Consider the following 23,796-nt stretch of genomic DNA (forward strand, 5'->3'; position numbering starts at 1 on the left):
TCTTACCTCCTGAGCTACGTCGCCCCCTAGGTATGAATGAATCTTCATCCTCATTTCATTGGCACCATTGATCTGCCTGATTAAACCTTGTGACTTGCGTGCTTCCTGGGAGCTCCTTGGCTGTTACCATTGCTCTTTGACACCCCCCCCCCCCCCCAACCCTAAACAGCAATACCCTCCCAGCAATAGCTCAAAACCAATTGCCAAGCTCCTCGCATCACTAAATTGTCCGGAGTCAGGGGGTTTTTCAGTTTTTTAAAGCTGCCAGTGTGGAGACTGTCTGTAACTGGTAGAGCATCTGCTAGTGTGTAGCCTGGCTGTAACTGGTAGAGCAGGGATCATCAACTCTGGCCCTCGAATCCAAATCCATCCCTGGTTTTCTTTTCTCCCGGGTAATTAGTGCTACCGATTGGCCAGGCTGTCTTCACACCTGACTGCCAGGCAAAGGGAGGGTGGAAAACCAGCAGGTCTCGGCCCTCAAGGACCCGTGAGTTGCTGATCCCCGTGGTAGAGCATCTGCTAGTGTGGAGTCGGTAACGGTAACTGGTCGAGCAGTTTCACTGTCTCTGAAACGCAGACGTGAGGACTCCGGTGAAAAGAGTGCGGTTCCATTAGCTCTGTGGCTAGTTCCCATGGAAATGACCCTCTCGAAGAGGCTGCTCCCCACCTGCGCCGCCCTCAGCACCACGGTGATGGACCTGTAACTGCGCCATCGGTCAACCTTCGCTCTGAAAGTGGCTCTCTGATCATCTCTGAGAGATGTGCTCCCATTGTTCAGCTGAATAGAATTTCTGGGCTCTCTCCACTCAAGCTGAAATGGGTCGGCCTATTACCCATGATTCCTCTGGGCGTCGAGCAAGGGAGAGCGGCTTATTTATCACATTCATTTCAAAAAATGTCAATTTAACTATTATGTATGTTAATACATGACAATTGTAAGGTGAAATACTAATAGTGTTCTTGGTGATTATTCCGTTGCTGGCCTGGTATGGGGGGGATATAGATGGTTAAACGGGGGGGGGGGGGGTCAGCTCCTATTTGATGCCCTGGTCTTCAGCTCTTCTGTGTTCTTAGATCAGATTGGTGGCTCCTGAAGCTCCGCCCACCCGTGACACCTCCAGACAGTTGCAGCTTCATCAGATCTGATAGGTTGGAGAGATTGGAGGGGCTGCAGTCCCAGTGTCTGACGATGTAAATGTCAGGTGCTGTCCGCATCTCCACCTGCATTATTATTACTATTGTTATTATTATTATTTATTTGTTTTTATTCTTGTAGGAGAGCGGCTGTCGGAAATGAAGCAGGGAGTCTTGGGTAAATGACAGGACAGCCTGAGAGGGCGAGAGATTCACTCCGTTATACCAAATGAATGGTTAACCTGCCGAAACCTCGGTTGGCAGTCTTTTTTACATTTGAGCTCTATGGAAATCGCCGGAAAGAAAAAGCCATTACTCTTGTATGGCGAGCGCGCTGCCGCTGACATTATTAACGGTGCTGCGGGTGCAGTCACGTGACCTGCCGGCTGCTGAGCTTCATAAGTCTCCCGACTGTCACTCACAGTGCATCGTCTAGGAAACGCAATAAGAACATTACACGGATTCCACACGGCAGTGCTGTATGCATGTATTTTCTGCTTCTTGCCAAAAAAGAAAAACGTTTGTTGTATCTTTTTATCTTTTGTATCTTGTATGTATTTTTTTTTTTCCCACCACATTTAAAGCTCTCATCCAACTCCTTGTATGGTCGGTTCCCAAACTCAACAACTAATAAAGTTGGTTCAGAACCACAAATGATAAAACCATAGAACTCATTAGCAAATGGAAAATAGAAGCAGGTTTTTTTTTTTCTTTTGCTGTTCCTGAAAATTACATATACACTTTCTGAATTAGGTGCAGCCACAATATAAAACACTACACACACTTTCTGAATTAGGTGCAGTTATACTGTATAAAACTACACACACAAACACACACGCTTTCTGAATTACACGCATACTCTTCTGAATGAGAGAAGGTGCAGGTATACTATTTAAAACTCTACATACACTTTTTCCATATTAGGTGTAGTTATACTGTATAAAACTCCACACACACACACACACACCTGTTCTGAATTAGGTGCAGTTATATATATATATATATATAAAACTATTAAACTTTTTCATTTCTCTTGGTGGAGAGGGCGGAGTTTGCTTTAACGTCTCCTAGAAACAGGGAGCAATTTCATTTGCTTCAGCTTCACAGCTTCACTGAAGCTGGCGAGCAGAAGCCTAGTCGGTGTGTCACTGTCACGTTGGCAGATTCACGCTGTTATGTGTCCCTTTATCAGTCTGTTTTTCCACAGGGCCTTCCCGCCGCTCGCTGAATAGCTATTGGTCTGAAAAGTGCACCGGGGAGTCAATTATTATCGGATCACTGGCCAGATTTAACGAGCGGTAATGATTCGCCGGCGTTTAATTAATGATCGACTGGTGGCCGGATTTGTGATTTTATCATGTAAAACAATTACAGCGTAACGCGATGGAAAACAATCGCACGCTCGCCGCTGTAAAAAAAAAAAAAGAGTCGCACACAGGATGTTGGAGACGAGGTGGCGAAGGTCCGTGTCGATCGCGCGTCTCCTAAGTAACCGCGCGCACCTTTCTTCTCCGAGAGGATTTGAAAGCCGCTCTCGTCCTGACAGCCTCTCTCTCCGAGCGTCTTCCCTGAGATTGATCGTCGCAAAGATCCTTCAGGTCACCTCTAGGTCGTTCGGCTAGGGACACGATGGAGCCGCTCGGGAGCTTTTAGATTTACAGTGGCACGGATCGCTCAGCAGTGAATCTTACTTTCAGTATGCACTGCTGTCCCGGCGTATTGAGGAACATTTCATACAGTATGTACAGTATACCATCCTGTACTGTCAGCGTTCCGTGATAAGACTTGATACACTTCTTATATATCTGTGTGCTTTTCTGTAAATTTAAAATTAATATGCAAGTAACAAATAAGTTGTAAAAACATTTCTGGCCATTTCTTCGAGAATGCCAACAGTTGGTACAGAAAGAAAAGATCATCTAAGATATATTTTGCCTGCGCATGTAACTGGAGCTAGCAATTAAGACCTGTCAGCAACGGTGTGAAGAAATAACTACCTAATTCCCATCTTTATTTTTATCTGCGATTCGCTTGGATAACTAAAGAATAAATAATAATAAAACAATCATAAATCCACAATAAACAGAGTGACAATGTCACTCTCCCAAATGGTATTTTCCCCTCCCCTCAACCCCCCACCCCCCCCCCCCCCCCTCCCGCTGAGCTGTGATTGGTCCTTCAATAGCAGGGTGGTTGTGTTCCGGCTTGTCATTGGTCACAGGACAGGTTCCAGCATTGACCACGCCACTATTTTGGATCGCTCCCCCTGGCATCGTCATAGTAACAGCAGGGGGTGGTGTTGGCGGGGGGGGGGGGGGGGGGGGGGGGGGGGGGGGGGGGGGTCGTCGGTTACAGTGAGCTAAAGCGAAATACTTAAGCGTGTGAAGTTTTGCCATTAATCACGCGGTTGCCACGGAGATGCAGCCCGGTGATAAATGGGGCAGGGCGACGGCCCTAAAATGAGCAGAAAGGGGTTTTTTTTTTTTTTTTTCCTTATTCTAGAAGATTCCGGCGCAAACGACACTCGGGGTCCCGCCTCGGGATTAAGTTCTTTTCAGCGAGGGGTGCGCAGTCCAAAAAACCGACAGCAGGCCCCCGTCTATCACACGCCGTTGTGGAGCAGCAGGTTTTCCCGGTAATTGGAACATCCCGGGCTATGATGTGATGACATCGTGATTCTCCCCGGAGACGCACGCAGAGCGGCGGAGTACCATAGAAGAAGAAGCTTTGGTGAAATTGATTTACGCGCTTAAGTAAACATTCTCCATTCTTCAAATCCCCGGCTCTTAAAAAAATATATATATATTTTATTCAAAGCAATTACTCAGTGGCCAATGCGGCAGAGCTGCTTCCTGTTTCTGGAGAAGCAGGAAATGGGTGCACCTGCCGCTCTCGCATACATAACAAGGAAATGAAAGTGAAGCGGCTGCCCTTCACTCTGGGCCTTCGGGGGCCAAATGGACGTTGGCGCTGCACGTCTCCTATATTTGTTACAGATGCTTAACTTCCTGCGGGGTTTGTTGACTGTTTTTGGGCAGTGGTCTTCGTCAGTGTACGTCGCTTTGGATGAAAGCGTCCAAAGCCAAATAAATGCGTTGTAATGTAATGTAAGTGTACTGAATGAACATATTGTTGTTCCTGCTATTCTGTGTAACTGTCGAGAGTTGATAAAGCGGGTCAGTTTTGACATTGTGACATTTATAAACATTTCTGTCAAACGAAAGACCTGCGTTAAATTAATATTTAATGCAGGTTTTGCATTGTGTTGTAATGTATATTTTATTGGTGTCTTCCGCGGCTGACCTCTGCATCATATCCATTTCGCACTGAAGTGATTTATATGGCAAGCACACAGCCACAGCCCTGTCTGTCCTGGGGAAAAAATGTCCTTCAGTTTCTGGTCAGTTATTCAGCCTGGCACAAAGACAGCTGTTGAGTGATATTTATTTATTTATTTATTTATTCCTGTTTGTATGTACTTGGACATCTGTGTGTGTGTGTGTGTGTGTGTGTGTGTGTAGGTGGGCGCCTGCGTGTGTTTGTGTGCTCATTTGTGTATGTGTGTTTGCGTGTGTGTGCACGAGTTTGTGTGCGCGTGTGTGTGTGCGAGTGCGTGCGTGCGTGCGTGCGTGCGTTCGTTCGTGCGTGTGAGTGTTTGTGTTTAGGTGGGCACACGCATGTGTATGTGCGCATTTGTGTGTATAGGCATGCGTGCATGTGTGTGTGTGTGTGTTTGTGTGTATGGGCGTGCGTGCGTGCGTGCGTACGTGTGTGTATGCGTATGTGTATGTGTTGGTGTGTGTGCGTGTGTGTGTGTGTGTGTGCGTGTGCGTGCGTGTGTGTGTGTATGTGTATGTGCTGGTGCGTGTGTTTGTGCTTGCGTGTGCCGACAGTGACCTCACGAAAGCCGCACGCTACCAAACGCAAGCGAGAGTGCGCCAGCTCGCCCGCGATCTCACCGCCGGATCAAACAGAGTCGATTAATTAAGCCGATCTTCCCCAGAAAGCGATCCGTTAATCGCATAAGCCGGAGATCTCCAACTCCGGTCCCGCAGGGCCGCCGTGTTCTGAAGGCTTCTGCGGTTGCCTGGTAATCACCAGTCAAATTAGGCCCTGGAAACAGGGTCTTTAGCCAATCAATGGGCTGAGTTTACTTAATGCGGAAATGCAGATAAACAGTCGTAACTGTCCCCCCAGGACTGCGTCTGAGGTCCTTTATCCAGTCCGAAAGTGTCGGCAGTGAAAAGGGAGCTGCAGCCTGAAGGAGGCTGTCCTCGGAGAGCTGGAAGAGTGCACTCAGTGGAGTGCAGATCTCCGCCAGGCCTGTTGGCTTTGCTGATGCAACGATAGAGGCTACACAATCAATGCAACCAGACAAATACCACTGAACCACTGAAAATCCCAAAAGCGCCGATTCAGTGAAGTAACGCGAAAGGTGGCGACATGTTAGCTAATTTCATTCATATCAGCCACGATGTGGTAGACAGAGCTAACGTTGATGTTATTGTCTGGCACTTTCGCTTCAAATCTGGGCAGGAACAGTCTGGACAGGGACAATTCCAGCGATGTAAAAAATATAATTTTCAACGTGAAAATGGCAACAAAATAATTCAAAACAGATTCAAACATTATCGTACCCCGTTAGTTGGCGGATTATTTTGTTGGCATTTTAACATTGAAATTGACATTTTACATCACTGGTCTTTCATTCCAAACGGAAGCAGTTGTTGACCACTTGCGGCCCGTACCGGCCAGTTAGGAGGAGTTAGCATGTATTTCAATGGACAATGATGGAAATTCATTCAAATAAAATACTTGTCGTTCACCGATTTGCAAAATATTTGAGAATTCAGGTCCTTGGCCTGCTGTCAGCATGCACAACAAGTATTAGGCTGATCGGCCCAGTAGTATGCGAGACTAGCTGCGGGCAGGTACACAAACACACACACACACACACACACACACGACCAAATGCATAATCCCCTCCAGGGCTCTCACTTGGTGGAGATAATGAATGGGTGAATGTACTGAGCACTGACCGCTGCTCTCTATGCTATACTGAGCACTGACTGCTGCTCTCTCTCTGCTGTAGTGAGCACTGACCGTTGCTCTCGCTGTGCTATACTGAACACTGACTGCTGCTCTCTCTGTGCTGTACTGAGCACTGACCTCTGCTCTCTCTGTGCTGTACTGAGCACTGACTGCTGCTCCCTCTGTGCTGTACTGAGCACTGACTGCTGCTCTCTCTCTGCTGTACTGAGCACTGACCACTGCTGTCTGTGCTGTAGTGAGCACTGACTGCTGCTCTCTGTGCTGTACTGAGCACTGACCGCTGCTCTCTGTGCTGTACTGAGCACTGACCGTTGCTCTCTGTGCTGTACTGAGCACTGACCGCTGCTCTCTGTGCTGTACTGAGCAATGACTGCTGCTCTCTGTGCTGTGCTGAGCACTGACCGCTGCTGCTCTCTCTACTGTACTGAGCACTGACCGCTTCTCTCTCTGTGCTGTAGTGAGCACTGACCGCTGCTGCTCTCTGTGCTATACTGAGCACTGACTGCTGCTCTCTCTGTGCTGTACTGAGCACTGACCGCTGCTCTCTGTGCTGTTCTGAACACTGTCCCTCCTGCTCCCGTGCTTTTCTAACTCTACTGTGAGTCTGAGCGAAGGCATAGCAGCTAGCGCTACCGCTAACCCGTTACCATGGAGGACTGTGTGTTCACTTGAGTAGCTCACAGCTCAGTGAGTCAGCTGGTGCTATGCTGTACTGCTGGCCTCAGACATTAACACCCCTTTTTTCTTTTTTTTCTTTTTTTACTATAAAAAGGATATAAAATATCTGTACAAATGGTTTTCTAATATCTCATACTGAAAGCCAAATTAATGAGAGTTTTTCTCAACGCAAGGTGCAGTGGCTGATTACATGCCTGTGAGGTGTGTGCAGTGGTCTTTATTTGCTGAATTTATTAACTCAAACTACTTCTTTTTTTTTTCCATTTCAAATTCTGCTGTTGAAAATGCCCCCTGGTGGCTAATGTGGGAACTCCAGACAATTTGTCCACTCATTTTTTTTTTAGCCAAAACATGCACGGCAGGGCTCGACTCTTCTACTGCACGCGTTCACATTTCACCCTCTTAAATTCCTGCCTGCGAAGACTGCTGAAATGAATCTGTATATCCAACCACGCACTGTTCATGGGGTACTTCCTCTGGGGGAATAACGGATGGAGCGTTGGGTGGGTGTTTGCCAGCGGAACGTCTGTCAACATTAGATTCTCCCTGGCTGTTTTCGTATTTGGAGCTGTCAGCGTCTGGAAGAGAAAAATATTCCAGTAATTCCCTGGACTCCATATGTTCTCTGACTCTGAGTACTCCTGGAAGCTCGGCCGATGGACTGGTGGCAACGCTGGAAGAGAGATCTGTGTACCAGGACACACACATACACACACGCACACACACGCACACACACACACACACACAAACATACATAACCATGCACACTAAAGATGCACACACACACACACATACACACACACATAACCATGCACACTAAAGATGCACACATATACACACACACATAACCATGCACACTAAAGATGCACACACACACACAACCATGCACACTAAAGATGCACACACACACACACATAACCATGCGAACTAAAAATGCACACACACACAACCATGCACACTAAAGATGCACACACACACACACATAACCATGCGAACTAAAAATGCACACACACACAACCATGCACACTAAAGATGCACACACACATAACCATGCAAACTAAAAATGCACACACACCAGTGTACACCACAATCACACATAGACTCGCACATTAACACACACATGCATGCGAGCACACGCACACACATAAACACACACACATAACCACGCACACTAAAGATGAACATACACACACATATCCATGCACACTAAAGATGCATACACACACACTCACACACACACACAAATAACCATGCACACTAAAGATGCACACACACACACACACACACATAAGTATGCGCACTAAAGATGCACACACACCAGTGTACGCCACAATCACACATAGACTTGCACACATAGACTCGCACATAGACACACATACACATGTATCTGCAATGCGTACTGACAGAACTGACACGCACGCATGCAATAATGCAGTCTCCAAATAATAATCATTAAATTGCACCCACTGTGTAATAACAATCATAATTATACACACACTATATAATAATTGTCATAATAATGCATCCTTCATATAATAGTAATCGTAATAATGCACCATCCATGTTATATAATCACGATAATGCATCCTCCACAGAGTACATGCAGTAAAACAAATACAGGAACATAACAACAGATGGAAGTTTGTTGGAAGACTAGATCCTGCAGAACTGAGGTCACAGTTGGCCTTGATAATTTATTAACAGATGGATAAATTACTTCAGTGGAAGGCGCTTTAATTTTTTAAAACCAACAGAATTTAAAAAAAATAAAAAAAAGTTACCAATGCAAAGTTTCTAGAACAGGTGTAAATATGTGTTTTTTTTTTTTTCTTGGTTAAAAATACCCACTGCCTCATTTTTGCACTTATTGCATCTGGTCAGTGTCCTGTCCTTTAGGGGGGAAGTGAGACCAGAGAAGAGAGCGTCACGCTTGTCTGATCTTCTTGTCGCAGGCCTGTGGCCAGACGGACCCTCACTTTGATAATCTTCCTGAGCTCTTCCTGCCCTCAGCTTTACCTGCACAGTGAGTGAGTGTCATAAACTGTATCAGGAACTTAGGATCATGGGGTCATTTTTAATCTCTTGAAAATCCACCTCAAAGTAGCCAGTAAGTTTTTTTTTCTTTCTGCTAAATATCCCATACAGATAGCACAGAATCCCATAACTCTATTTTTGTTCACAGAGAAATAAGGTTTCAAAATGCATAACTTTTTTTTAAAAGTGTGTAGCCCAAAACTGAAGGGTCTCATTTCTAATTCTAACCCCCCCCCCCCCCCCCCCCCCCCCCCCTTGATACAGGGCTCAAACTCCGAGTGCCTGTTCTTCTTCCAGCTGCTCAGAAATAGTTTTCAGGACGTCCTCTTCTTCAGTTCCAGCTGTGATTTTTTTTAAAAATGAATTATTCTGTGAGCTGCAGTGATGAATCAGACGAACGGGGGAAAACAGGAGCTGCCGCTGCACCAATTATAAAACACAAGACGGCGAGCTTTCGGGCCGCCATCAGCGCCAGCCCTGATTTGATGTGGCTCACGCTCGCCTCCTACCCCCCCCCCACCCCAACCCGAGCACCCCCTAATAAAACTGTCATCGCCCCCCCCCCCCCCCCCCAAACGGCGCGAAGGGCGAATAGATGCGTTTCCACGGCGCCTCGTTTCCCAGGATGCCGTTCTGCGGCTCCGCCCGCTCTAAAACATCTTGTCATCCGCTCGTATCCGCGGCGCTACATTGTTCCCGCGAATCTTACACCGCCCCGTGATTTAATTACGGCGGTATTTTAACGTGTGAAATCAATTCTCTGCCTCACACTTATGGGAAGCGCTCCTGGCCAATCCAATTATGAGGGGTGATCGATATGCAGCCACAAAAGATGCAGCAAAAAACTGAGAACAGAATTATTATTTTAATTTTTTCTTCTTTAAATCATTACCTTTCATACAGTATAGGAAGGAATATACTTTATGTATGCTAGTCCTGCTGCAACTCGTACTACTACTACTACTATGCTTGTGCTGCTACTTCAACAAATACTACTGCTACTGCTACTCCTACTTGTGCTGCTGCTACTGCTACTACTGCTACTGCTGCTGCTGCTAATACTACTACTGCTACGAATACTGCTACTGTTACTATTGCTACTGCTACTGCTACTACTGCTACTGTTACTACTGCTACTGCTGCTACTACTGCTACTGTTACTACTACTACTGCTGCTGTAACTGCTACTACTCCTCTTCCTCCTACTCCTCGTATTGTTATTGGTATCGTATTCATAACATAGTTTTCATTTTGTAGCCAGTAAGTCTTGTTCTGCGTAGATTGCAGTGTACTGATGTGGACGGGGCTCAGAGATGAGAGGCAGTAGCTTAAGAGGGAGGCCTACGCTGGGCTAAGCAGGCATACGCTAACGCTTACAGGCTATAAACACGCGGTCTGTGCGCCTGCCTGGTGCTCTGCTCTGCAGTCTCTAATACTGAAAACGTCTCTCTGCCTTTTGAAGTCAAAAGCGTCCAATTTGACGCAGGTTTTGAAAATTAAAGGGCATAACCAAGTGCAGTACTTTGGCGGCGGGCCTTCCTGTTTCCGTAACACGAAGCCAAAGATGGCCGTCAGCAGCTGAAGCATCTGGAAGCAGAGAGAGGATCGAAGGAATATCGGAGCTGAGTGAGTCTGCTCAGGCCAACAGATCTGTGATGCAAACCTGCCTTCTCTGTTTAACAGTGCCTGTGAATCCACTGAAGACAGGAGGGATGTTTGGAGGGTAATTAGCGCGTTAATTTTAGAATAAAGACTAGCTCTTCAGTTCCGAGAATAACATGGCTATATAACGTGAAGTGCCCTGGCTTTGACCAATGAGAGTTTAGCGATCTGAAACTGTAGAACTTTCTGTAGTTTCTGTGAGGTGAGGTTCCGCAAATGAATATGACACTACAGAGATGGTAGTTCTGTATCTGCTTGCTTGCTCATTCTGGGCAGTGCCTCTAGTGGTGGGATCTTGTACTGCAGCATGCGTTCGGTCTAGGAAACGTTGATGAAGCTCCTTCGGCAGTCAGTGCACAAACCGCACACCCGTTGGACTTGTGCTGCAGGCATGCTTTCAGGCCTATAGGGCAAGGTTTAGGGGATGGGACCGCTTGTTAAGGCTGGCACTGATTGCGGTGCTCACCGTGGGAGCCATGGTAACAGGTAACATGTAACCCGGATTATCCGTAATGCCGAAACATTAAAAAGTCTCACCTTGTGTGGAAAAAAAAACATCTGTTCTGTAATTCCCTCCCGTAATGAATAATCTGGCGCCTTCTCGCCCGGGCTAGCAGATATCGCCGCGCTCGTTACCGAGCCACAGGTGCCCTCCGTCACCGAAGGCTTCCGCCGTAGGTTATTAAGTGGCGATTAAAGCCCTTATGAAGGGAATGTGTCGAGAGACAGAGACCTCACCTGCCAAATCTGGCATTTTCACGCACTCTCCTGAGCGCGGTGTGCGGCCATTGCGTGTGGTGCGTGCGTTGTGTGTGTGTGTGTTACGTGTGTGTGTGTATGCGTTACGTGTGTGTGTGCGCTACATGTGTGCGTGTGTGTGTGTGTTATGTGTGTGTGTGCCTTACGTGTGTGTGTGCGTGTGTGTGTGCCTTACGTGTGTGTGTTATGTGTGTGTGTGCCTTATGTGTGTGTGTGCATTACGTGTGTGTGTGCCTTACGTGTGTGTGTTATGTGTGTGTGTGCCTTATGTGTGTGTGTGCATTACGTGTGTGTGTGCGTGTGTGTGTGTGCATTACGTGTGTGTGTGTTATGTGTGTGTGTGCATTACGTGTGTGTGTGCCATACGTGTGTGTGCGCGTTATGTGCGTGTGTGTGTTACGTGTGTGCGTGTGTTATGTGTGTGTGCGTTACGTATGTGTGTGTGCGTTATGTGTGTGTGTGCGTTTCGTGTGTGCGTGTGTTATGTGTGTGTGTGCGTTGCGTGTGTGTGTGCGTTATGTGTGTGTGTGCGTGCGTTACATGTGTGCCTGGGTTGCGTGTGTGCTTACGTGGGTCACATGCGTGCGCGCGCTCCCCTCTAGCTGTGCCGCACAGATGGAGATTCTCCACGCTGCTGCTCTCCTCCCAGCCCTGTTCAGGAGAGGCCACCCCTGGGCAGCCTCCCTCAGACGTAGAGCTGCATTATTCACCAAGAGCTGTTTACTCCTGCCCTCCCTCAAACTCTTTCTCTCTCTCCCTCTCCCTCTCTCTATCTCTTTCTCTTTCTCTTCCCCTCTCTCTCTCTATCCCCTCTCTCTCTCTCCTCTCTCTCCTTCTCTCTGTCTCTCCCTCTCGCTCCCTTTCTCTCTCTCTCCTTCCTCTCTCTCTCTCTCTCTCTCTCTCTCTTAAATCCTCTCAGTGTTCAGTGCTTTCAGAGAGCATTCCCTGGGTTTGCTGCATTTTTTTAAGAATCCATTATTTTTAACCCCAGTATTCCCAGAACCAATTAGAATCATTGCAAGGTGGAGCTCTCCGCGTGTGATTGGTCACAGCTCCTGCTGTCTAATTCTCTAATAATCTAATTCTCTAATAATCACACGTGTCCATCAGAATGTAACGATCACAGAATCGCACACGTCTACACGCACACGTCTACTGCAGCATGTATGAGGTGTTATGCAGTGATCAATCAGTACATGTACTACTGATATACTTCTCCTCCAGTCCGCTCTCACCCTCCTGTAGTACTGACTTTACATTACATTACAGGCATTTAGCAGACGCTCTTATCCAGAGTGACTTACACAACTTTTACATAGCATTTTACATTGTATCCATTTATACAGCTGGATGTATACTGAAGCAGTGCAGGTTAAGTACCTTGCTCAAGGGTACAACGGCAGTGTCCTTACCCGGGAATCGAACCTGCAACCTTTCGGTTACAAGCCCAGTTCCTTACCCACTGTGCTACACTGCCGCCACTGACTTCTCCTCCAATCAGCACTCACTCTCATGCAGTACTGTCTTACTTCTCCAATCAGCACTCACTTTCATGCAATGCTGATACACCACCTCCAATCAACACTCACCTTCATACAGTACTGACACAGTTCTCCTCCAATCAGCACTCACCTTCATACAGTACTGACACACTTCTCCTCCAATCAGCACTCACCTTCATTCAGTACTGACACACTTCTCCTCCAATCAACACTCACCCTCATGTAGTGCTGATGCACTTCTCCTCCAATCAGCACTCTCTCACGTAGTGCTGATACTCCTCTCCTCCAATCAGCACTCACTCTCACGTAGTGCTGATGCGCCTCTCCTCCAATCAGCAGTCACCTTCATGTGGTACAGACACACCACTGCTCCAGTCAGCGCTCACTCTCACGTAGTGCTGATGCACCTCTCCTCCAATCAGCAGTCACCTTCATGTGGTACATATGCAGTGTGAATAAACCAACACTTCAGCTGACAGCTCTGCTCCTATAATCTTCTCTCCTCATAATTAGCAGCGATGCTAGCAGGGAATTTGGCTGGGCGCAATTATGTGTATTTGGGAACAGGTTTCAAATTCCCAGGCCTATGCCTATTGGCCCCAGCCTAATCACATGTTATAATGAAGGGGGGGGGGGGGGGGGGGGGGTTCTGTCTTATTTTCAGCAGTGGGGAGGGGGTGAAGGTACAGTTTTCATCTGATGCCAATTACCACTGAGTACCACGAAAAGTGGATCATCGCGGCAAGGTAGATTTAAGTAAAATCCGTCCTGTCACTAAGAAAAAATGGGTAATTGGGCAAGAGAAGCGATCCCTCTCCATGGAGCCCGCCCATGAACCGCCACAGAGCTGAGAGACAACAAAATGGCGGGGAGACGATGTACGCAAACTGCATTCTGTGATGTAACACTTCCTAACGTGAGGAAATTTAATCAGGGAGCAGATGGGGAAAGAGCAGTGGGAGCACGCTGTGTGCTTCTCCACATCAGGGATTTGTTTGTGGCGAGCTCTGCCCAGGTATTTAAATGTCACTTCTGTTTTTCCAAAGGCCGGCAATGGAAACAGAATGAGGGGCTTTCAAATGCCATAAGAAGAAAAAAATGAGAACCAAGTTTTTATGTTGAAAAGTTCTACTTTTTTTTTTTGGTTTTGTCATGTTTCCTAAACTGTTTTCTGAAGGGCATCTTGTAGGCCTTATGTTTTGTCATTTTTGCTGACAAAATGTGTATTCGTCGTAACTATCTGGGACTATTTGAAATTGTGATTGTAGATTTTGATTCCAGTAGAAATCCAACATTTCCAACTCTGGTTAGAGTGGCAGAATATTCTGTTAATATCATCATCATCTTCTTCATCATTGCGCACTGTATGCTGCGACTACCATTGCCATAGCGACCACCGGTGCTGCACAGAGATGTGAACGGGCCTGGTAAGGATCCACAGACCTGCCGTTCTCTCGAACAGATTTCAGCTTTCACACATAACGGACATAATGTTCTACATCTATGTCACTCGTTAGCTGAAATGGTTTCAGTGTGAACTGAAACCCGCATAGTAAATTAGTCCTTTTGTTCCAAAGATGGATGTGTGTGTGTGTGTGTGTGTGTATTGTATGTATGTATGTATGTACGTATGTATGCATGTATGTTTCTATATGTATGTATGTAGGCCAGAGCTGCTCACAGAATTCCCTTTTGGGAACCGACAGTCCTTTGGAATCTCAGCCGGGATTCCTGCCCAGAATGATCAGGGGTTGTTCCTTATTCCCTTATTCCGGAGATGTGCATGTGCCGTGCTTTTTGTTGCAGATCTCCGTGTAATCCCTCTCCAGAAAGAAAAAAAAAAGCCTGCTGTCTGAAAACTAATTGCTTGCAAACAAAAATAGAAACGCAGTTTTTTTTTTTCTCCTCCCTCCACAGAAGGTTTTTTTGTAGCGCGGCGCGGCGCGGCCTCCGTGGAAACGGCTGTTTCTGTAACGCACGCGGTCTCCCCTCTTTCATTCCGCTTCTCCGGAGTTCTGCTCCGTGCGACGGCGCGCCCGCGCCCGCACCTCCCGCGAATATTTCGCCCCGTTTCCCGCGCTCTGGCGGGACGAGGACCCGCCGGCGTACCCGATGAAGTGATCCCGATAAACGTGCCGGTCTAATGAGACCGCGCCGGATTCGCGGTTCCTGCGGTTTCCGTAGTTCTGGTTTGTAAATGAGTCCGGTGCTGGCGCGGCAGTGAGCAGCTCAGCTCTACTCCCCATTCCACGCAGCGTGGGCTGTTTTACTCACCGTGAAAATGTTACATTGCAGGCATTTTAGCAGACGCTCTCATCCAGAGCGAACTTGCACAACTTTTTACATATTGTTTACACTGCATCCGTTTTATACAGCTGGATATATGCTGAAGCAATGCAGGTTAAGTAGTACCCCGCTCAGGGGTACAACGGCAGTGTCCAGCCCGAGAATCGAACCCTTGACCTTTCCGGTTCAAGACCAGCTCCTTACCCATGATGCACTTGGAGTGAAAAAAAATGGTTCACTCCGAGTGCGTGGGAATGGGTTCAAGACTGAAACTAAAGAAGAGCACCTGGTGGTGTGACTCCCTCCACACAACTTTCCTTTTTTTTTGTTATTGCTTTGTGATGTCACTATAATCATCGCCTTCAGTGACTGTGTCCTGGCAGTTGACAGTTGGTTTCCATGGAGACGTCTCTAGAGGGGAGTGGTCACTTTGGCTGCTTGATTGAGTCCCCCCCCCCCCCCCTCCCTGCGAGGCTGAGATTAGAAAATTAATTTCAGAATCCAGCTGGATTGCTGATTGCTTTGGAGTTGAGTTGACTGATTCCATTGCAGGAGTTCTCTTTGGCTGAGCTTCTGTTTCACAAAGTTGTTTTGCTTTGTGCGATGGGGAGTCATGCAGAAAAATTCAGGTTCGGTAGCGAGAGACAGGCCACACCTGAAGAGTGAGGGCGTGATGCCGGAGCAGTTGTTATGGCGATGAGCTTGCGATGGCGGTGAGGTGGTTCAGTTTGCACACACATGCGCACACACCAGTACGCACACACACACACGCGCGAACACACCAGCACGCACACGTGCACACACAAGTTCACATACACTCATGCACACTTGCACATGGTGCACACACACACACACACACCAGCACGCACACATGCACACACCAGCACACACACATGCACACGCAAGTTCACATACACTCATGCACACTTTGCACATGGCGCACACACACACACACACACGTGTACATATGCACACGTATGAATAAACCAACACACACTTCCACCATCCCAAACATCCTGTGTGTCACAAACATGCCGTTACACCGATGCCGTGTGCATCCCTTCCTTTGTGTCTAATTCCTCCACATCAGCAGGGGGCCTCACCCATCACTGGATCACACGTACGTGCCTGATCGTGGACCTCCTTCCAGTGGATTTCAAGTGTTATTTTTAAACAGGCCGTGCTAACTGCAGCCCCCTTTTTTTCCTGTTCAGGAAGTAATTACACCCCTCTCCGTCCACGCCCCCTAGGCCCCATTATGGCTTCACGGCTATTCTTGCTCTCCCGATAAACAGAGGATTAGCCCCTGCTACACAGCGCGTGCCACTTCAGTCCATAAAGACCCTGAGCGAAGACCACTGAGCAGTGGTTCAGTGGCCAAGACACGCTGGAGAAAGTTTACTCTGGAGCCTCCATTTTGGTTGACTTGCATGATGTCACAGAGGTACCTCTGTGACATCACACATTGAGACACCGGTGTGTGAGGAGTTGTACATGGCAGCTAATCCAGCAGAGAATTCTAAAGGAAGAGTAGCCAATCAAAGTGATGGGGCAAAACGCATGATGTCACAGAGGGTAGTGGAAATGAAGCTCCTCCCACTCCACGTTACTTTTCCGACATCACAAGTGCCAATGTGACCATGGTGACGCAATGGCTGCTTAAGGTAGAGCTGCAGTTGGGGTATTTTTTATTTTTTATTTTTATTTTTTTACATGGTTTAATTTCTGCGCATTACAATTCATGTCACAGGCCTGAAATGATTTTTACAGCTTGTACTCTGCACAGGAAACCAGGCAATAAGGATGATTGAATGTTTATTTAACAACTAATAATGAAACACGCAAACCTGGGTGCTGTTAAGCCCCACTTGGCCTCTGCGTATCCATCTGTTTAATCAAAGCTCCGGTTTGGAGACGGATGTAATAGACGCTTGAATTTTGATGAAATTGAAACTTCAATTTTTGATGAACGCTTGCATAAGCTGAACGTTAATGTGCCCCCCCCCCCCCCCCCCCCGAAACAAAACAAACGGGACAGTTCTGCCCCCTCACTTTGACGATAGCTGCTCTTTCTTTACAAAAGAACTGCCGCAGAAGTTTACTTTCTCGAGAAAAAAAAGAAAAAAACAAAAAAGAAAGATTTTTTTCTTTGTGCTTCTCTGCTGGATTACCTGCCATGTACAATTCCTCACACACTGGCGTCTCAATGCAGCTTCGCGTTGGATTGAATCTGTGCACTGTGTCTGTGTCAGAGGCTATGAACCATCAGCAGCAGCAGACTGAGACAGGCTGAAAGATTTCTTCTTTTTTTCCCTTTCAGAAATACCTTCACCGCCAAGATGTTTTTTGCACGCCTTTGCTTTGCAAATCATTCTTCTTTGAGTGTGCGTAAATATTAATACCACATTGCATGTATATTGCTTATTATTATTATTATTATTATTATTATTATTATTATTATTATTCGTTTCAACATATCCCTCCTGTTTTATGCCACCCTTTCAGTTCAATGCTTATGATGAATAAAAGTGTTAAGTGACGGACCTGTTTCAGACCAAAGCAATCAGGGCTGTTAGACTCACTCATTTTAATGCATATTATTACCTTTCCTTGTAAGACACCGGCATTTAAGAGTGAATGTTTAAGTGCCTGGTTAAAAAGTGTATTTTAATTGCTGAGGTATTAATTAGCATGTGTCATGTAATCATGCGGTATTTTTAATGCACTTTAAGCACTTCTGCTTCAAGCGCTGGAGGCCTTGGGTTCCCCCCCCCCCCACCCCACCTTGTACCTGTGTAGGAGTACACCCACTTTTGCCAATGAAAGACTTTACAAGGAAAGATGTATTAACCTCACTTTCTTCTTGTGCTTCCTTCAGAAGAGCATGCAATTAGCACTGAACAAAAAAGACCAGGGCTTTAAAAAAAGAAATGGAGTCTGAGCTGTTAATGATGGCCCTAGCAGGCAGTAATTAAAAAAAAAAAAAAAAAAAAGGAAAGAAAAAAAATATAAAGAAAAAAAAAAAAAAAACCTTGGTTGCTAAGCAACCCAGCTTCAGCTGTGTTATCCAGACGCGGGGCCTTCCTGCATCACAGCCTCACTGGCGGAGACCCTGTGTGCTGTGCTGTGCTGTGCTGACTGTCTGAACTAAGAGGCAATGGAGCTTGAGTTAGCGGTGGGTTGCGTTGGGTTTTTTATTGGGCACCTGGGCTCAAATGGGTGGCATTGCTTCAATCTGAACTGCATGGAGGGAGGGTGAAGATGCCTACTGTGAAATTAATAGCACGCAAAGGAAAGTTTGCGTGAGGCGTACCTCTGTGACATCATCACCAGAGCCCTATCAGGGAATAGAGGCTGGTTTCCATGCAGTTTATTCATAGGTTGGAAAAAAAAAAAAAAAAAAGTGAATGTCTTTGGAGGTATGGTGTGGAAAAATCCTCCCAGTCTGCACCTTCTTGAGTTGTCCTGTAGATACCCAACACACACACACGCACACACACCCAACACACACAGACGCACACACACACACCCAACACACACAACACACACACCCAACTGAGGAAGGGGGCCTCATAACTGGGGATGGGGATGGGGATGGGGAGGGGGGGGGGGGGGGTGGTGGTCCTATTAAAATATTCAATTAAGTGGTTCTGTTCATTTTGTTCTTTCTTTATGCATTTAAAAAAAAAAAAAAATCATTACAGAGTGTCCCAGAGAAATGTAAATTAACAAGGTAAATGTGTTTCGCTGAGTGGAAATTCATGAGATCCAGATCAAAATGTCCTCTTTGAACGAAGATCAAATGAGGCGTTTTCTTAGCTCGGAGCGTTTTGGAGGGGGAGAGGCTGCGCTGAGCCCCCCTCTGCTTGTCCAGGGAGCGCACCTGTACAGGTGGGCGCTGGTCGGGTCCTGGCCGGGGCCACAGGGGTCCCAAACAGCGGGGGCCCAAACTGCAGGGCCCCAAACAGAGCTCCAGGAGGCCCTTACCAGTGTCAGATCCCTCAGTTAGCCACAGAAAAAAAAAAAACATTTTACGGAGACACGAGAGCATCAGTCTTCAGCTGTCATTCTTGAGCTCATCAGCAAATGTGGCTAAAATGTTGTCTGATTGCATTGGCGTTCTGGGCAAATTAAAAAAGTGAGACCCCGAAGTTATCATGGAAACGGGGCTCCAGTAAGGAGGGGGGGGGGGGTCCTCACCCCTACACAGGGTTTTATTTGGAAACAGACATCCCCTGCTTTAACCCATCAGGGAAGGCAGGGCTTTTGACAGACAAGAGTTTGGGTCAGTGCTTGTGTCAGAGAAGGAGTGAGGGAGAGAGAGAGAGAGAGCGAGAGAGAGAGAGGGAGTGAGTGAGTGAGGGGGAGAGAGAGCAAAAGAGAGAGGGAGGGAGTGAGGGAGAGGGAGGCAGGGAGGGAGGGAGAGAGCGACAGGGAGTGAGAGGGAGAGGGAGGGAGGGAGCAAAAGAGAGAGAGAGGGAACGAGAGAGGGAGGGAAGGAGGGAGCGAGCGAGCGAGAGAGAGAGAGGGAGGGAGAGAGTGAGAGTGGGAGGGAAAGAGAGACAGGGAGTGAGAGGGAGTGGGAAAAGGGCAAGCTGGCCTTACTCTTCTCTTCATCTGTCATCATTAGTGACAGATTTGAAGAATCCAGCAAGGCTGTGGATTCGTAATGAAACGGACACTTCAGCATCGTGACTGATGGCCTGTGTTCCCTTGATAAGAACGAGCGCTCAGCTCACAGGGGCTGTGTCTGGGGTCAGCATGGGCGTGAAACGTTGCTCTTTAAATTGTTGGCCATCTTTTTTCATCCATCCCTGCCTCAGTACATAAAGTGAGATGTTGATATTCAGGGATATTTATTTCCTTTTTTTTTCTGCAAAAGTATTAAATATTTCAATTATCAACAGAAGAGAGTCTCTACAGTCTTGATTCCCCCCCCCCCCCCCCCCCCCCCCAATTTTTTCGCATTGAGATCTGTAGACATCTGTAGACATATTAGTTTTCCCAGCTGCTGTTTAAAAAATGTTTTTTTAATTTAAAATCACATAAAACACTGGTTTGATGTTACCCTCAGAAGTTGTCCCTGAGGGGGAGTTCCCAAGGGTTCCTCTCCCCTGTATGGCTCAGAGAAAGTCTGTGAGACAGAAGCCCTGCGGTCTGCAGTGAACTGCGAGTCTGGATCTGCTGCAGCTGTTGTTTTGGAATCTAGAGTCCACAGGAGAAGAAACCCGAAGTGCATTTCATCAGAATTTTTTTTAATTTCTTTTTTTTTTTTTTAGAAAAATCCTGTCTCCGTTCCAATCCGAGGCCAGGTCATCCCCCCCCACCCCCCCTCTATCCCCTCCCCTTCCCCCCCCCCCCACCCCAATCACTCCAGGCCTCCAGTCATTGTCTTGAGGGTGCCGAGGTTCCGGTATGATTTGAAAGTTTGGGTTTGATCAAAGTTGCTTTGATGTGCGCACTGTGCTGTGATGTTGTTTTTCTTTGTCTCAAGAGCACTAGTTAGACAGGTTTTTTTTTTTTTTTGGGGGGGGGGGGGGTTTCAGGAGTCTTCTCCTTTGTGGTCGTCTCTTCTCTCTGCTTAAACAGGTTCTGTTTGATCACCTTGCATGTTTTTCGGTTGGATTTTGTTTTTAGTTTTTAGCTCGTATGTTTTTTTTTTTTTCCTTTTTTTGGTTTGGCGGTGTGTTCCACATTGGTATAAACAAGGCAGACTGCTACCTGATTGATCCTGTTGAGTGGGGCAGTGCTGTAAATAGCTCGTTTCCTATGCGCACGTAGCTGCCAAGGCCACTTTTCCAGTCCACCATTATTAGCGAGCTCAGTAAAACAGCAACTTGCTCCTGTCGCCGTAATTACAGCCAGAGTCGTGTCATTATGAAACTCCACCGCGGATATTGCGTCGGTGGATAAGTTCGCTTTCTTGCGCTCAGTGTAAACATAGAGCGCAGATGGCGCGCCGTACTAGTCGAGGGTTAAAACGGAGGACGGAGTGTAGCACAGTGGGTAAGGAACTGGGCTTGTAACCGAAAGGTCGCAGGTTCGATTCCCCAGTAGGACACTGCCGTTGTACCCTTGAGCAAGGTACTTAACCGAAATTGCTTCAGTATATATCCAGCTGTATAAATGGATACAAAGTAAAATCTTATGTAAAAGTTGTGTAAGTCGCTCTGGATAAGACCGTCTGCTAAATGCCTGTAATGTAATGTAAAACACAATGCAATCTGAAGAATATCCAGATTTTGAGGCTCACATTAAAGAGAATGGCAGATTGGTCCACCGAAGGAATCCGCTGTTTTTGTCTGGTGGGTCCTTTTCTTTTTTTTGTGGCAGAAGGGGCAGGGGCGGGGGCGGGATTTGCCGATCTTGTTGAGGACAGTCGGGGGAGACGAGCGGCGCGGAAGGCGAAATGAGGATCTTAGGCCTGCGTCCTAGAAGGGCTGCCATGTTGTCTGGTTCAGGATAGCATCTGATGTACACCTGGCTAGGTTCTGGTATTATTATTATTATTATTAATTACATCTATATAGCACTTTTCCAAATGCTCAAAGTGCTTTACAGTGAAGGGGAACTCACCTCACCCACCACCGACGTGTAGCAGCCACCTGGGTGATGCACGGCAGCCAATTTGCGCCAGAACGCTCACCACACATTAGCGAAGGTGGAGAGGGAGAGAACATTTATTTAGCCAATTAAGTCTGGGGATGATTTTTAGTGGCAAGTTTGCGAGAGCCAGATCTGGGATTTGGCCAGGACACCGGGGAACCCCCTACTCTTAGCGATAAGTGTCATGGGATCTTTAGTGACCACAGAGAGTCACAGTATGGTAGTTACAGTATGTCTCTCCCATCGTTTGCCGAATACCCGTTGAAGGTTAACATGAGTGAAACATGCTAAATTTGTTTTGAAGTGAGACACCGTCCTATTGCTTCTAAGTGAGACACTGTACAAGGCTCCACTTATGTGATACAGTTTTTCCTCTTCTGACGCACGTGTTGTAGTAGGTGTGGTGGTCCTGGCTAGAAAATTCACCATTCGTTGTCAACGTCTCGGCTCTGCGAAAGCTGTTCTTGGAGATGAGCACTGAAAATGAGATCCATCATTTAGAGGGATGATGTGTAAAAAATTGAATGTGCTGAATGTTCTAACAAGATCCCGATTGTCACTACTTTGATTGTTGGCTAATTTAAATGTCAGTTTTGTAGTTACAAAATGACAGGAGCTTATTTTTAAGAAGAAAGCTCAAGGTCCAACTTTAATGACATTTCCACATTCACTGTGGAACTGGAGTGGAGCACCTGTCAGCTGCAAGGTATTCGACTGCTTGTAGGACATATGGGATGATTTGTTGTATGATGGTTGTCTTTGGCTGTGCTTTTGATGATGGTCTGCTTAAAGCACCCACTGCAGCCTGAACAGTCACGCGTTTCACCACTGCGAGGATAACCTGTGCCACCGTGGAAGATTCCACTTGTTCGCATCGGCAAACAAAATGCATTTGGGTTAACCAGTCGCCTGGAAGATGAATATGAGGTCATGTGGACCACTGGCTTCTACACAGTACAATCAAGGGGAAAAAAACAGCTGCCGACAATCGCTTTTGTGAAGTATAACACCACAAAATGGTCTCGTTGAAACACGTATTTACAAAAACCCCCTCCCTCCTCTACCCCTCAGCAAAAAAAGGCATTGATGAATGATTATTTTGTTCCATGGTGCAATTAAGCATTATCCAATTGAAGGTAATTTCATGGTATAACATGTGAAACTGTTGTTGGTCCAGTTTTTTTATGGGAAGTTCCTCGAGCAGGACGAGGTGTGATAAACGAATGATCTCCGCTGCCTCATATGCATAATATTGATTTTCTCCCGGCGGCTTCCTGGGGCCTCCACACGCGATTAAAAATGTGCGTGGCACCCGCTTCCTTAATGCCTTTTTACATAATATCCCAGACAAAATGGATTCCTTCCTTCTGAAGCCCGGTGCCTGACTTCGGTTGCCCGTAGCGACCAATTATCGCTGCCGCTGAACTCGGCGCTCGCTCTCCCTGGGGCGGCTTGCGCGGGGACTTCCAGAGCCGAAAAACCAGGGCGCCCATCCCGTGTTGGGTATGGAGGGTGTACATCAGGGATGGCTGTCCCGTGTTGGGTATGGAGGGTGTAAATCAGGGTGCTTGTCCCGTGTTGGGTATGAAGGGTGTAAATTAGGGATGGCAGGCCCGTGTTGGGTATGGAGGGTGTACATCAGGGATGGCTGTCCCGTGTTGGGTATGAAGGGTGTAAATCAGGGTGCTTGTCCCGTGTTGGGTATGAAGGGTATAAATCAGGGTGCTTGTCCCGTGTTGGGTATGGAGGGTGTAAATCGGGATGCCCGTTCCGTGTTTGGTATGGAGGACGTAAATTGGGGCCTGTCCCATGTTGGGTATGGAGGACGTAAATTGGGGCCTGTCCCATGTTGGGTATGGAGGACGTAAATTGGGGCCTGTCCCGTGTTTGGTATGGAGGACGTAAGTTGGGGCACTCGTCCCGTGTTTGGTATGGAGGGTGTAAATCAGCGTACCTGTCCTGTGTTGGGTATGGAGGGTGTAAATTGGGGTGCCCGTCCCATGTTTGGTATGGAGGGCATAAATCGGGACCTGTCCCATGTTGGGTTTGGAGCTTTGTAAATCAGGGTAGCAGAGGGTACTCA

General features: G+C 47.1%; 1 protein-coding gene across 1 annotated transcript in view; it reads left to right on the forward strand.

Moving 5' to 3' along the window:
* The window catches only part of il1rapl1a (interleukin 1 receptor accessory protein-like 1a), a 239,425-nt gene that overhangs the window by 197,527 nt on the left and 18,102 nt on the right, over positions 1-23,796 (forward strand). Inside the window, exons 7-8 of the mRNA XM_035394324.1 lie at positions 578-700; positions 8,817-8,887. Of these exons, the coding sequence (XP_035250215.1) occupies positions 578-700; positions 8,817-8,887 (194 nt within the window). The remainder of the gene's footprint in view (positions 1-577; positions 701-8,816; positions 8,888-23,796) is intronic.

The sequence above is a fragment of the Anguilla anguilla genome, chromosome 15, assembly GCF_013347855.1.
Source record: "Anguilla anguilla isolate fAngAng1 chromosome 15, fAngAng1.pri, whole genome shotgun sequence".
Classification (NCBI taxonomy): Eukaryota; Metazoa; Chordata; class Actinopteri; order Anguilliformes; family Anguillidae; genus Anguilla; species Anguilla anguilla.